General features: G+C 45.3%; 1 protein-coding gene across 4 annotated transcripts in view; it reads left to right on the top strand.

Annotated features, from left to right (window-relative positions):
- FBH1 (F-box DNA helicase 1) overlaps nucleotides 1-15168 on the top strand; it is a 46877-nt gene that overhangs the window by 1125 nt on the left and 30584 nt on the right. For 2 of the 4 annotated variants that reach the window (XM_038388636.2, XM_038388614.2), the window contains exons 2-7: nucleotides 3758-3922; nucleotides 6190-6728; nucleotides 7913-8043; nucleotides 11610-11745; nucleotides 12069-12259; nucleotides 14437-14550. In XM_038388636.2, coding sequence (XP_038244564.1) covers nucleotides 3758-3922; nucleotides 6190-6728; nucleotides 7913-8043; nucleotides 11610-11745; nucleotides 12069-12259; nucleotides 14437-14550 — 1276 coding nt within the window. Of the gene's footprint in view, nucleotides 1-2002; nucleotides 2292-2327; nucleotides 2483-3757; nucleotides 3923-6189; nucleotides 6729-7912; nucleotides 8044-11609; nucleotides 11746-12068; nucleotides 12260-14436; nucleotides 14551-15168 lie in introns of those variants that run through there. The other 2 variants (XM_038388617.2, XM_043499338.1) reach the window with 2 other exon arrangements.

Raw genomic sequence — 15168 nt, forward strand, 5'->3', positions numbered from 1 at the left:
AAGACCTGGAAGGGGAGGGGTATGCGCTGGGGGGCAGGGATAGGGATAGGACCTGGAATGGGAGGGGTATGCGCTGGGGGGCGGGGATAGGGATAGGACCTGGAATGGGAGGGGTATGCGCTGGGGGGCAGGGATAGGGATAGGACCTGGAATGGGAGGGGTATGCGCTGGGGGGCGGGGATAGGGATAGGACCTGGAATGGGAGGGGTATGCACTGGGGGGCAGGGATAGGGATAGGACCTGGAATGGGAGGGGTATGCGCTGGGGGGCGGGGATAGGGATAGGACCTGGAATGGGAGGGGTATGCACTGGGGGGCAGGGATCTAGGTGGAGGGGTCTGCATTAGGATAGGGCCTGGAATGGGAGGGGTATGCGCTGGGGGGCGGGGATAGGGATAGGACCTGGAATGGGAGGGGTATGCACTGGGGGGCAGGGATAGGGATAGGACCTGGAATGGGAGGGGTATGCGCTGGGGGGCGGGGATAGGGATAGGACCTGGAATGGGAGGGGTATGCACTGGGGGGCAGGGATCTAGGTGGAGGGGTCTGCATTAGGATAGGGCCTGGAATGGAGGGGTATGCACTGGGGGGCGGGGATAGGGATAAGACCTGGAAGGGGAGGGGTATGCGCTGGGGGGCAGGGATAGGGATAAGACCTGGAAGGGGAGGGGTATGCGCTGGGGGGCAGGGATAGGACCTGGAATGGGAGGGGTATGCGCTGGGGGGCGGGATAGGGATAAGACCTGGAACGGGAGGGGTATGGACTGGGGGGCAGGGATAGGGATAGGACCTGGAATGGGAGGGGTATGCACTGGGGGGCAGGGATAGGGATAGGACCTGGAATGGGAGGGGTATGCACTGGGGGGCAGGGATCTAGGTGGAGGGGTCTGCATTAGGATAGGGCCTGGAATGGGAGGGGTATGCACTGGGGGGCGGGGATAGGGATAAGACCTGGAAGGGGAGGGGTATGCGCTGGGGGGCAGGGATAGGGATAAGACCTGGAAGGGGAGGGGTATGCGCTGGGGGGCAGGGATAGGACCTGGAATGGGAGGGGTATGCGCTGGGGGGCGGGGATAGGGATAAGACCTGGAATGGGAGGGGTATGCACTGGGGGGCGGGGATAGGGATAAGACCTGGAATGGGAGGGGTATGCACTGGGGGGCAGGGATAGGGATAGGACCTGGAATGGGAGGGGTATGGACTGGGGGGCAGGGATAGGGATAGGACCTGGAATGGGAGGGGTATGCACTGGGGGGCAGGGATAGGGATAGGGATAGGACCTGGAATGGGAGGGGTATGCACTGGGGGGCAGGGATCTAGGTGGAGGGGTCTGCATTAAGATAGGGCCTGGAATGGGAGGGGTATGCACTGGGGGGCGGGGATCTAGGTGGAGGGGTCTGCATTAGGATAGGGCCTGGAATGGGAAGGGTATGCACTGGGGGGCGGGGATAGGGATAAGACCTGGAAGGGGAGGGGTATGCACTGGGGGGCAGGGATAAGACCTGGAAGGGGAGGGGTATGCACTGGGGGGCGGGGATAGGGATAGGACCTGGAATGGGAGGGGTATGCGCTGGGGGGCGGGGATAGGGATAAGACCTGGAATGGGAGGGGTATGCACTGGGGGGCGGGGATAGGGATAAGACCTGGAATGGGAGGGGTATGCACTGGGGGGCAGGGATAGGACTTGGAATGGGAGGGGTATGCACTGGGGGGCAGGGATAGGGATATGGGCCTGGAATGGGAGGGGTATGCGCTGGGGGGCGGGGATAGGGATAGGGCCTGGAATGGGAGGGGGTATGCCCTGGGGGGCAGGGATCTAGGTGGAGGGGTCTGCATTAGGATGGGGCCTGGAATGGGAGGGGCTGCATTGGGGGCTGGGATCGCGTTGAAGGGGGTCTGCATTGAGTGCAGGGATAGGACCTGGGGTGGGGTCTGCTCTGGGGGCAGGAGGCATGTAGAATAGATAACGCGTATAGGAGGCTTGGTGCTGCATTGGAGAATTAATGCCCTGGATGGGGTTTCTGAGGTCCTGGCTAGGGGAGAGGAGGGGCTTTATTCATTGTTCATTGGGATCTTTAAGATTTTCAACCATTAAAGCAAAAATGCTATGATTTGATTTTAAAATAATTCAAATTAGTATTCCTGTCAATCAAGTATTTGCATTCCCCACTTTGACTTCTGTGTCCGCGCTCCTTTTAAGAGAGAAACAAATTTTTTTTAATTGGAATATTTTTCAAAAGCATCTGATCTAGAAGAGCAAATAATTTGTCCGTCCTTAGACATTTGCTTCTGGTAGGTTTTGGGGCAGCGAAGGGTTGGTTGTATAAGGCATCAGAAACCACAGGGGTCTTTGCTAAAGCTCTTAGTGGTGTGTAATAGCTCTGAAGGGGAGGAAGAAGTGAAGGAAAATGATTTGATCTTTTGATGCTAATGTAAACCAAAAGCACTTACTGGCTTCATAGATATCCTGGGTATGGTTTATGGTATGGGATCTCGTTCTCTACTGTGTGATATAAAAAAGAACTAAAAACTGAAGCCAAGTGAGCAGTGTGGCTTGGATGCTTTTATTGCCGCTGTAAGCGCGATTGCACATGGTCATTTTAGATTTTAACTCATAATTCTGTAACTGGAAGTTAGGTCATCTATCCTTGCCAGTCCCTGTTATCAAAATAGATGTGTTCTTGCGAATTTCTGTTTACAGTCTAACATTTTAAAATTGCTCACAAGGTTTTCTAGTCTGCCAATAGTAAGGGTAAGAGCTACACTGCAAATATATCTGAGCAAGGGGCCCAGTTAACAGTTTGCAATTTTGAGTCTAGATAGAAGTTTAACAGGTCTAATGGCCTGGACATATCCAGAGCTTTAGCCCATTTGTGCAAAAGGCTTGAAGACTCATCTGCATTACAGTTTTTTTCTGTTGTAACCAGATCCCTAGACTTAGGCCTGGTCTACACTGTAAACTTAGCAAAAAGAAAAGGAGGACTTGTGGCACCTTAGAGACTAACACATTTATTTGAGCCTAAGCTTTCATGAGCTACAGCTCACTTCATTGGATGCATTCAGTGGACTGCATCCGATGAAGTGAGCTGTAGTTCACGAAAGCTTAGGCTCAAATAAATGTGTTAGTCTTTAAGGTGCCACAAGTCCTCCTGTTGTTTTTGCAGATACAGACTAACACAGCTGCTACTCTGAAACTTGTCACTGTAAACTTAGGTTGACCTAGCTATGTTGCTCAGAGGTGTGGAAAATTCGCAGCCCTGAGACACGGAGTTAACCTAAGCCCAGGTGTGGATGCCATGAGGTCAATGGAAGAATTCTTCTGTTGATCCAGGGGGCAGTTTTACTACAGCGTTGGCAAAACTCCTTCTGTTGCTATAGCAGCTGTCTATGCTACAGTGGCGTAGCCATTTCATACCGGAGGATATCCCAAAGTCCTGTACAGTGATGAATTAGACACTAGGAGTGAAGTTATTGTGTAAACTTTATAATTACACATAGCTTTGAATGTTGTAAAGTGTCTTGATGATGTTGTATTTTACTGAACAGTACATCTTCAAAGCTCTGTATAAATTTCTGCATAGGCTATTGAAAGAGAGTACGTTGGCTAAGATGTGGAGATCATCCCATGGGGCTTTTATAAAAGAACTGATCCCAAATGAACTGATTGTCGAAGTCTACCAAAGGCACAGCATGTCACTTGAAAATAAACATAAACTTAAATTAACAGCCATGCAATTTTCTTTTCATGTTGGTGACAGTGAGACCATTTAAACGAAAGCACCTTACAGCCAGTGACTGTGAAGCCATCAGCCAGAGCAGAGAAGGCTCATCTTCCCTGACACAGCCTTTCAGTCAAAGACAGGCGAGCGGAGATCTAAACAGGGGCCTCTACCCTACATACAGGACCAAGAGAAAACAAGAAGGTACAGTGTTTCCAAACAAGGTTAAGAGCTGAGAGTGTACTGTTAATATTGGCTCTGCGCAACAGTGGAATTTAACCCCAATTACTGTGAGCAGTTACTGAGGGAAGAGCAGTGGAGGAGGTCTAATTGAATGTCCACAATGAAAGAAGTTGATTGATCCACACTATAATCACCCTTTGGTATAACTGTACTTAAGCAGCGGCCTAACTAAGCAATGGCAAGCTACCATTTAGAGAGAGCTACCTCTAGAGTCGTGAGTCCTTTCTCCTCCCAAGGAGGGTGAGTCCCACACCAGGGCTGGGTTAAGTCCTGGTTTACACCAACTCCAAATGTCTCCTGCCTTTCCCTTGCTTTGAAAAGCTGAGCTGCACTCACCAGCCTCATTAGACCAGCCTGCTTGCTGCAAATGGCAGCCCTAATTGAGATACACTGCAACATCTGCAGTTATGGAGATACTCTTGGATATTCATTATTTAATATGCATTCTCATTTAGTTAGTTCTCTAAGTGTTGGTTGTCTAATATTCTATAGCACCTTCCATTCAGGGATCTCAGTGCACTTCATAACATTAACTAACGAATCCTCACAACTGCTCTGTGAGGCAGGGAACTATTATGATACCTATTTTCCATACATGGGGTACAATTTTCAAAAGCGCCCAAGTCTCATTTTCAAAAGTGATTTAGGTGCTTGGGAGCCTGAGTAGTGGCTAAGTTGCTTTTGAAAGTGACACTTTGGTTCCTAAATCACTTAAACATTTTTGGAAATTTTCCTCGTGGGAACTGAGGTGAAAGGCTGAGTCAGGACTAGAACTCAGGGCTCCTGATTTTCTGTTCTATGCCTTAACTGCTGGATCGTGCTTCATTTCCATTGTGGACTCTGAATACATGACTTCGGCCAAGTCATTTTTGAAAATTTAGTAATTTTTGGATGCTTTACTTTTTGGGTGCTCAGCTCAGGCCCTTTAAGGCATGCCAACTTGGGCTTTCAAAATCACTAATTGCTTTTGAAAATCTTGGCCCCACTTGTTTTTCCAGCACTGCCTCTTGGTTAAACATTAGGAAGCACAAAATAATGGCTGTGAGTTGCAGACTAGGAAGAGTATGGAACTTGTGTGGACCAGTAATGATGATTGTCAGCATAGGTACGCATTAATATCGAAACCAATAATATGATTGCTTAGGTAAAGTGCATCTCCAGGGGTTTGGCTAGTGTGGGTTGCTGTATTAGTGAAAGGACGGGCCACTGAGGGTAGAGTCCATCATAGACTTTCAGTTTCACTTCTGTGCTATAATCTTTTTGCAGTCAAATCAATGGGTGGCTGGTAATAAATTAGCTTTATTACTTTTAAAAAAAAGTTGATCTCTTTTCTTAAAATTTCAGTAAGTATTTAAGGCCTGTGCCATTTAGGGCCAAGGTTCTTGCAAGAAGTTTTTTGGTGGCCTCAGAGTGTGGCTACCAACTCTTGCTGGTGGCCACTCTGACAATTTTTCCAAGCCAGAGCCCTGCCGCCTCAGGCTGAAGCCTGAAGTGGGAGCCCCGGGGTTGAAGCCCGAGCCCCGTCCCCCTGAGAAGGAAGGTCGGGAACTCATCAGCCGTTGGCGGAGCTCCAGGTTCCTCTTGTGCCGTGCACACCAGTGCCATGTGTCTCCAGAGACGCTGCCTGGAGCCCATGAGGAGGCTGCAGGGCACTGAACCCTGCTGGCAGCACCAGCAAACGCCAAGGGAGCGCATCCAGGAGCAAAAGCTGGGCGCTGCAGGACGGGACTACCACTTTGTCCCCCATGTCTCTGCCCAGGAGGCTGTTGTGGCTGCAAAAAAATTCCTCCGGTGGCTGCATTTGAGTAATGTTGATTTAGGGGTTTATGCTGTGATTTTCACATTAAGCTCGAAACAGTTTGCAGCTTCACTGTTGTTTCAACTTGTTTTCGTATTCACTGGATTCTGAAAAGTAAACTGTAGCAGGAAGAGCTTTATGCTGATCTCAGAGGTTGACCACAGTAGTTTTATTTATCCTCCTATCTCTCTGCTTCCTCCCTTAGTCACCGTGTTTGTCCATTCAGAGGAAATAATTAATGTGAAGTAGAAATTACAGCTTTCTTTCTATGTATTTGTTTGTGTGTAAAGATCATGGCAAGGGGAGGGGAGTAGTGAGGTGTTAGCATTTTGCCCTTTTGTTTTAAAGGCTCCTAGAGGCTTTCAGGCATTGGACAAACACACAGAAAAACACACTTTGCTTGTGTTCTTTCTTCTTGTCTTTGCTGTAGGACAGAGTCATCAGAGGAGCATCACTGATTACTTCAAAGTCATTCAGACGCAAACTACCAGTAACAAAGTGGCAAAAGGCAATGAAGTTAAGGAGGAGTCATTGGACTCCTTCTTCATGGACGAGGGGTTGGAGGATTACTGTGGCCTGCTTGGATGTGATGGGGATGCTAAACCAGCTTCCAGGGGTCCTGCGGCCTCTAGAAAACGGCCTCTCTGGTTAGAAGGAGCTGGCAGTAATTATACAGAATACAGTAAATGTGGTGGGATTGATAAAAAGCCCACGATGGACAGTTCCCTCAAGTATTCTCCAGGACGCACAGAAATCAGACAAGACCCTGATGTCATAGAAATTGATCCAATTCCTGATTCATATTTTGGGCTTCTAGGGACTTCATGCAGTAAAGAACCGCAAGGACACATTGACCAGCTGCCCAGTGAAATCCTGAGAATTATTTTTTCTTTCCTCCCTGTGACTGATCTCTATCTGAACCTGAGCTTGGTGTGTCATCGCTGGAGAGAGATTGTCAGTGATCCATTGGTGAGGGTGTTGTCTTACTGATTTAATTCAGATTCTTTTGCTGCCTATATCATGTCCCATTCCTGCTTATGCACCAGGAACGTTTGCCCTGTTCTGCTTAGCTAAGCGACCTCTCTCTTTCTTCCTTTGAATCAACTTCTTCCACTTATCTGTCCCATCAGTAATCGCCATAACCTTTCGTACTTCACTCTTGTCTTGTCTATGAGGTGTGAAGTCTTGCTTATGAGATGCCGAGTGTCTGCTAGGAGGTGACACTCCTCCCCTACCTCCCCACCTTCATCGGCCAGCAGTTACATTTTTGAACCGTTACCTTTGTGCTTTTTCTTATATGGGTTCTACGTGCTTTTGAGGAGCTGCCTGTAAATATCTGCACTGTCCTCCTCAAAACTGCCCTCTCCAATGATCCCTACAAAAAACTCTCTGTTAGCTCGTGCACTGTGACCACTGCCTATCGTGCTGAGCAGTATTGTCTCGCTGTTACTAGGCACCACTCCATCTGCCTGCATCCACCTGTCATTGCTTACAGGTAGGCCGTTTGTTTTTGGAGACGGGACCACCTTCTAGTTCTTTGTTTGTATAGCATCAAGCACACTGGTGCCCTGATCCATGACTGCGGCTCCTATGCAAAGTACAAATAATAATAATAAATGATGAACTTGTTGGGAGTTGTTTTAGATTTAGAGACAGTAAGAGATGATGAGCTCTTAGCGTTGTCTACCAAAACAGTCCCAAAGGGGTAGGTGGGAGGGCTTGTGGGGACAGGCTCCAGAGAGCCACAGGATGTCTGAAGCACTATATTTTCTAATCCTATTCAAAGCAGGTCTGAGTGACAGTGTTAAAAATGCTGATGGCCGATGGTACCTTGCCAGCATTGGTGCTTCACCTGGGTGGTTAAGCTAGGGGTATCTATAGTGAGAAATTCTAGAAAACAAGCCTTTCGTAGACTACAAGGAGCAAGAATTTTCACTCTTTCCTCTTCCATCCCTCCTTTTTCTCCATCTTCTTTTTGCCCCATCATGAGCCACCTGCTTGTTTTTATTGAGCTGCTGGGTCTTGCTAAACTGAAATTACATGTCTCCCCCAGGAGCAATGGTGCTTCTTAGTGCTTGCCAGAAGAAGCCTATTTATAAAGTGTTTTGGGTTGAAAGGTGCTGTTCAGATAGGGGCATTGATTTGCATTTTAGTTTATCCTGTGGAAAAAGCTGTACCGTCAATACCTCATGAAGGAGGCCCAGGCTCTGCTCACAGTTGAATGGATTCTGGATCATTATGGTATAACCCAAGAGCAGGATCAGTGCATGCTGGGGTTTATAAGGTGAGTCTGTTTCATCGTGTGATTTTACAGCCGTACGTCAGCAGGTGGGGGAAGCAGCCCTGCAGTGCTTTGCCCTGTTTCCAGTCTGTTGCTGTAGGTTTGCCTCCATTTTATGCTGTGCTTTGCCAAGAAAGGTGATTAACTTCCTCTCACACATCTACTTGCTTCACGTGATTGGGGTGTGCAGGAGAGAGGAGGAATTAGTTATGAGAAGTAAAACTGATCAATGGACCTTCTGGGCTAGGCAAAAAATGCCACCTTTGCTCTCCCCACTCCACCCAAAAATCTCCTGATTCCATTTTCCCTTACGCAGATGCCTTAACCGCTCAATTATTTGTGCCATAAAAATATAACCTAGAGGTGATGCTCTAAATTTCCAAATCATTCCATTTTCTGGTTACTATTATTTATTACGTGTATTACAGTAGTGCATAAGAACCCTAGTCACGGCCCAGAACCCCATTGTGCTGGGTGCTGTACAAACACAGAACAAAAAGACAGTTCCTGCCCCAAAGGGTTTGCAATCTAAGTATGAGATAACGGATGGATACAGACAGATGGGGAAGCCAAGGAAACAATGAGACAGGGTAGCTCAGCATGGTAGGTAGTGGCCTTAGCACACCAGGGGCCTAACCATTGTCAAGTGTTTTGTATGCAACGTGGCAAAGGAGAGTTTTAAGGAAGATAATGTGTTCGCTTTGTAGGTGATTGCTGGGAGCTCCTCCCAAGTGTGAGGAGCAACATGAGAAAATATTAACAAGTGAGCAATGGAGGCTGGCAACCAGGCCGATCGGAGGTGAAAGTCGCATCTAGATAGCAAATGAGAGATGATACGTAAGGTGGGGGATAGGTCATGAGGGCCCTTGAAAGCGAAGACTGATTGCTTGTGTTTGATGCCATCGAGAAGGGGGAGCCCGTGAAGGACTGCAAAGAGCGGGACGATGTGGTCAAAGCAACTGACTAAGAAAATGATCTTTGCGGCACCATTCTGAATGGGTGTGAGCAGAGCAAGACTGCATTTGTCAAGGCCAGAAGGGAGGATGTTGCAGTAATTGAGACGTGAGATGATGAGAGCCTGGCTGAGAATTTGAGCTGTCTGGATGGATAAGGCTCTGCATAAGAGATGTTACCCCGAAAGAGTCTGTAAGAATTAAATACAGCCTGGGTCTGAGGATCTAGAGAGAGGTCTGGGTGATAGGCACAATGGTGGTGTTGCACCAGTGAGCGTTGATTTTTAAATCAAAGCGATTTAAGTCCCCAATTTTAATCATGATTTAAACCAGCAAGCAGCACACACTGATTTTAAATCGATTTTAACCATGTTTTGCATTTGTACTTTATCTTCCTTGGCATTAAACCACTAAATAGCCAACTGGACAAACACGCCAATTGGATGTTACTATTTAGGGCTGGTCCAGAATCCTAAGGGTTAAAATTATTAAGAGCCCAATACTTAGTTAACAAATGGTAACCATTAAAACGTATTGATTGGCAACTAAATATAGCCTTCATGCTAAATTTGGTGCTTTTTTTTTTTTTTGCTAGTCTTGATACACTATAACTTGTACGCATTTATTTAAACAATTACATAGCTTACCTTAATATATATTCATTCTTACTTTTAAATTGTTTATTATGTTAGTAAATGGTGAATGATGCATCTCTTATTTATTAGATTAATATTTGACTTTTGATTTCCATCTCTCGCAGGATGGAAACCCAAATTAAATTAAAATAGCACAAACAGCAATTTAATTTTTTAACCTTTAAATGTTTTGGGTACATAAGAAAAAAGTTCATCAAAGCATGTTTTGCATTTAAAACTAATTGATTTATTCAACAAAGGAAGTATGAACTGTAATTAGCTAATTGAATTGATTGTTTCTCGTCACCATGTCCTTCAAGATTTTGAAACTAGTAGATCTCATCCTCTCACACACACTTCTTATTAATAGGTTGGAAGAGGAAAATAAGCTTTCCTGCCTTTTTAACACCCATTGGTTTCTTAACTTTGAATCAACCAGAATCAACTGCACTAGTTGAATAAACAGATACAAAGAAAATATTCCCTCTGCACCTGTAGAAGAGGCTACTGCTGTCAAAAGCTGGTTTAGCATTTCAACAAACTCTGGTTCCAGGTGCTTAGCTGGTAACTTCCACCTGTTCAGTGGTTTGACTTTAACGCTTGGCAGTGAACATTTTCTGCTTAATATTATATTTTGTATTTATTTAAATGATTTTAATAGATTATAATAAACGTAGGCCTTAAATAGGTTGTCAATTTCAAATTTAATTTTACATTTTAAATTTTTTTAAAAACAAACCCGTGTTTAATTTAAGTAAATAAATCTGACTTTTTAAATTGTTTTTTAATAAATCATCAATTTTATCCACTCTGTTGTCCCTAGTGATTGAGAAAAGAGGTACCAGGAAGGAAATGGTGGGAAGAGTAAAAGCTCTGTTTTAGCTGTGCTGAGCTTTAGCTGATGTCTAGACAGCCACAAGGAGATGTCAAAGAGAGAGGCCATGATTTTAATGTGGACAAAAGGAGGCAGGACTGGAGTGGAGAGGTAGATTGGAGAGTCATCAGTATAGAGATGGTGTCTGAATTTGCATTTGTGGATGAGATTACCCGAAATAAAGCGTAGGGGGAGACAGACTGCTGTGGAACATCCACAGGAAGTTGGAGATGGGATGAGGAGAATCCTCCAAAGGGGACACTGAAGGAACAATTGGAGGAGGAGGAGGAGGAGGAAGAGAACCAGGAGAGGATGGTCACGGAAGTCAAGGGAAGACATGATTGCAAGATGAAGAGCATAGTACAATGGTATCCAAAGCAGCTGACAAGCAAAGAGGCTGAGGCTGAAGTACTGGTTTTGAGGTTTGTCTAGGAAGAGGTCTTAAGAGGCTTTGGCAAGTGGTTTCAGTGGAGCACCTGGGCCCGAAGCCAGATTGGAGAGGGTAGAGGAGAGGAACTCCAGCCTGTGATTGTAAACCGTGTATTCAGTGAGGTTAGATATGAAAGGGAGAAGGAAGATGAGGTGGAAGTTGGAGAGGGAAAATGGGGTCAAAAGTAGTCCGATTTTTTTTTTTAAGATGTGAGAGACTGAAAAACCCAATGCGTAAAAAAAGTTATCTTTTCTCTGATCAGTGCACACTGGATTTCCACAGGCCATCCTCATTACTACCAGTAATGGCTGCGAGGATCACAGCTCCCTCTCATCTCCTTGCCCTATGCATTATCATTTATATTCCTGTAACACCCACGATATGCTACGCGCTGTCTACACATGAACGAAGACATGATCCCTGCCTTGAAGAGTTTACAATCCAGGGCCCTAATCCAGCAAAGTACTTAAGCACGTGCTTCACTTAACTTTTAATCCCTGGAAGTCAATGAGACTAGGAACTGGTCACATGCTTACGTGCCTTTCTGGATCGGAGCCAGAGTGCTCAGCGCCTGGCAGGATTGAGCCCGTCTGGCTATATGCATACTGTAGGGCAGGCTTAATGGTACTGCAGATGACCTAACTTTCATTCCTTGACTTTGGGCACTTTCTGCACAGGTATATGGCCGCCTCCAATGCTGACCGGAGAATGGACCCTGATGCAGTTCTCAGGTGCTTGAAGCAGCACCATCTATTTACCAAGGCCGAAATATGCATCATCCAGAGACTGCCTGATTTAGAGGGCACTGCAGGGGTAGGTTAAACATTCCTTGGTGGGTTTTTTGATCTTACATTTTACTTTGTGGGTCATATCTGGAGCAATGTGCATAAAGGGTTTTCCTAAAGAAAAGCATTTGCCAGTGATAAATTGTTGAGCATAAATTGGAAATGTTAAATAGTCGCGGGGAGGAAGGGGATTGGCTGAGGAAATTTGTTACTGATGTTATTAATAATCACAGGGATCTTTTCACAATGCCTGCCTCTGTCTCTCTCTCCCCTCCCCCAATGCCCTGAGTAGACAAACTCTGTAGTCCTCTTGGTTCTCTCCATTTTTCTTTTTGCCATCACCCTCTCTAGGCTGTGAACGTGTGGGCCGTGATAGCAGCTATTGTGCTCCTTTCTGATGGCGTTCATGACATCCAAAAGCTGATGGCGTGTCTTAGGAGACCCAGCTCTACCCTTTCAGTTCTGGACATCACTGAGACGTTGTACTGTATGGCCACGCTGCTGAATGCAATGAGGGAGAAGGGCATCAATATAAGTAACAGGTGAGGAGGGGGAGATTCTCATATCTTAAAATGAAAATCTGCAGCTGGAATGCTTATTTATTGTGAGCACATCCTTGCCCCGTTGAACTTAGTTCACAGCGGCTAAGAGTCCAGTATATTAGTAGTTCAGGGTGGTTTTTAAGTGCTGTTATTTTCAGAAAAGTGACTGTATACAACAAATACTTCCATACACAGCAGATCAACCACCTATGTGTATTTGGAGTTGCTTGACCCAGTTATGAAAGCAAGTTGTTGTTTCTACTCCTGTTAGCACAACAGAGTTAACCCAGCTATGAGAAGCAGTGAGTTTCTAAGGAAAGTTATTAGTTTCAGTCAGCTATCATTGACTCACCATGTAGCCTCGGGCAAGTCACTTCACATCTCTACCTGTGAGAAACAATGGGGGGTGGGGAATAAACATGGGGAAATAATTTTACTTTGTGTAATGACCCATCCCCTCCCAGTCTCTATTCAAGCCTAAGTTAATTGTATCCAGTTTGCAAATTAATTCCAGTTCAGCAGTCTCTCGTTGGAATCTGTTTTTGAAGTTTTTTTGTTGACGTATTGCCACTTTTAGGTCTGTAATCGAGTAATCAGAGAGATTGAAGTGTTCTCCAACTGGTTTTTGAATGTTATAATTCTTGACGTCTGATTTGTGTCCATTTATTCTTTTATGTAGAGACTGTCTGGTTTGGCCAATATACATGGCAGAAGGGCATTGCTGGCACATGATGGAATATATCACATTGGTAGATGTGCAGGTGAACGAGCCTCTGATAATGTGGCTGATGTGATTAGGCCCTATGATGATGTCCCCTGAATAGATTTGTGGACACAATTGGCAACGGGCTTTGTTGCAAGGATAGGTTCCTGGGTTAGTGTTTTTGTTGTGTGGTGTTTGGTTGCTGGTGAGTATTTGCTTCCGGTTGGGGGGCTGTCTGTAAGCAAGGACTGGCCTGTCTCCCAAGATCCGTGAGAGTGATGGGTCGTCCTTCAGGATAGGTTGTAGATCCTTGATGATGCCCCCAATTAAAACCTCTCCAGCCTACTGTTCCTCACACGTTCTTGTCAACTGCTGGAAATGGCCCATCTTGATTATCACTACAAAAGGTTTTTTTTCTCTCCTGCTGGTAATAGCTCACCTTAACTGATCACTCTCGCTATTGTGTGTATGATAACACCCATTGTTTCATGTTCTCTGTGTATATAAAATCGTCCTGCTGTATTTTCCACTGCATGCATCCGATGAAGTGGGCTGTAGCCCACGCAAGCTTATGCTCAAATAAATTTGTTAGTCTCTAAGGTGCCACAAGTATTCTTGTTTTTTTTGCATTTTCTAATGCACTTCTGTGGGTGTCGCGGGGATGAATTGATTAATCAAAGCGTTGTGTAGACATAATGTAAAATGCTCTCTGTGATTATTATTCCGAGTGATCTGAATTCTGTTATAAATCAGATATCAGCAACAGGGTCATTGATTAGTTGTAAAATATTTATTACAGGTGTTGACCCATGAGAAGAAAAGGACCCAGCTTGATTCTCCGATCCTAGGTTATGTTTGTGGACTAGATGGTTATAAAGATAATCTTTTTTACAAGGTGGGCCAACTTGCTCTTGGGTCCATGAGAGGCAGTAAACAAGGAGCCCCTCCATGCCACTTTTACAGTCACTTTTCAGATTATAACAGCACTTCAAATGATGATGTTGTCTCCCTGTTTAGACTCATTGAATGTTTGTGGCCTGCCTTGCTTTTCTATTTGTGTAAGCGACGTCTGTCTACACATCTGATGAAAATCTTGGGTATGCTAATAACCCAAATGCTGCACACTTAGGATACTTCTATAGTGATGGGAAATCTCTGGTCCATCTACTGAAACAGGAAGGATCTTGATTGGCTGTTTTCCTCAGCACCTTCAGCTCTTTATTGCCAGGGGCGCTATGTTATCTTTCCACATGCAGTTTTACTCATCTCAGAAACGAATTTGAAGTCCTCTGGTCCAGTCTGGCACCTTATTGGATAAGTCAGCTAGTGAGCTCTCCAAATATTGCTTTATGGGCAGCATAAACGGCTTCTGGGGTGTTTTGTGGGGGCAGAGGGAGGTAACTGATGTTTAATTGAGCATTGTTAAAGATCCTCTTGCATTAGATTTGTTATCTGTCTTTATATTTTCTGTTAGGTTTCACTACAGTATTTTCTACTGCTTGTATTTGATGGAGAACTCTTGCCCTGTTACTAAGACAACAAAGCTGGAAACGCCCAGTTCAGACTGTGGAAGAGGCGCTTGGCCCAGGTACTGCTCGTGTATTTAATCTAAATGAGAGGGCCAAATACACAGATCCCTGTAAAGTCCTGGAGACTGAGCAAACACTTCACAGAAAGGGCTAGTTTACAGAGTCTCATTCTCACTGGCGTCCGAGTAGCTTCTTTGTCTCATTTGAGTGTCATTAATCTGCAACAGAGGGAAAGCAGAATCAGACCCATAAGCTATAAAAATTCAAAGTATTTTATTTTCTTACTAAAATGAGGGGGTTTTACTCATTACAATGACAGCAGTTGGTAAGAAGCATCTATTAAACACTGTTATCTGCCGATAACATGACTACTGCCGGCTAAAATGACTGTTATCACCCCAAGTTCCTGGGGAAGACTCCTGTCCCCTCCCTGTCCATGGGGATGTTTTGGGGGATGAAGGAAGTGTGACTGGTCTAATTTAAGCTTTAGAAAAGCTTGTTTATTTTGTGTGTGTGACGTCTAGCACAATGGGGCCTAAACCCCTCATGTTGCTACCACAAAGGAAATAATTTTAATAAATGCATGCTTATTATCATTGCCTGCTTATTCAAGAGAAGCAGTGAGGCAAACCAGCCATCAGACGTTTGCTGGCATATCTCTTGTCCACACAAACTCC

This window comes from Dermochelys coriacea, chromosome 1 (genome assembly GCF_009764565.3).
Source record: "Dermochelys coriacea isolate rDerCor1 chromosome 1, rDerCor1.pri.v4, whole genome shotgun sequence".
Taxonomy (NCBI): Eukaryota; Metazoa; Chordata; order Testudines; family Dermochelyidae; genus Dermochelys; species Dermochelys coriacea.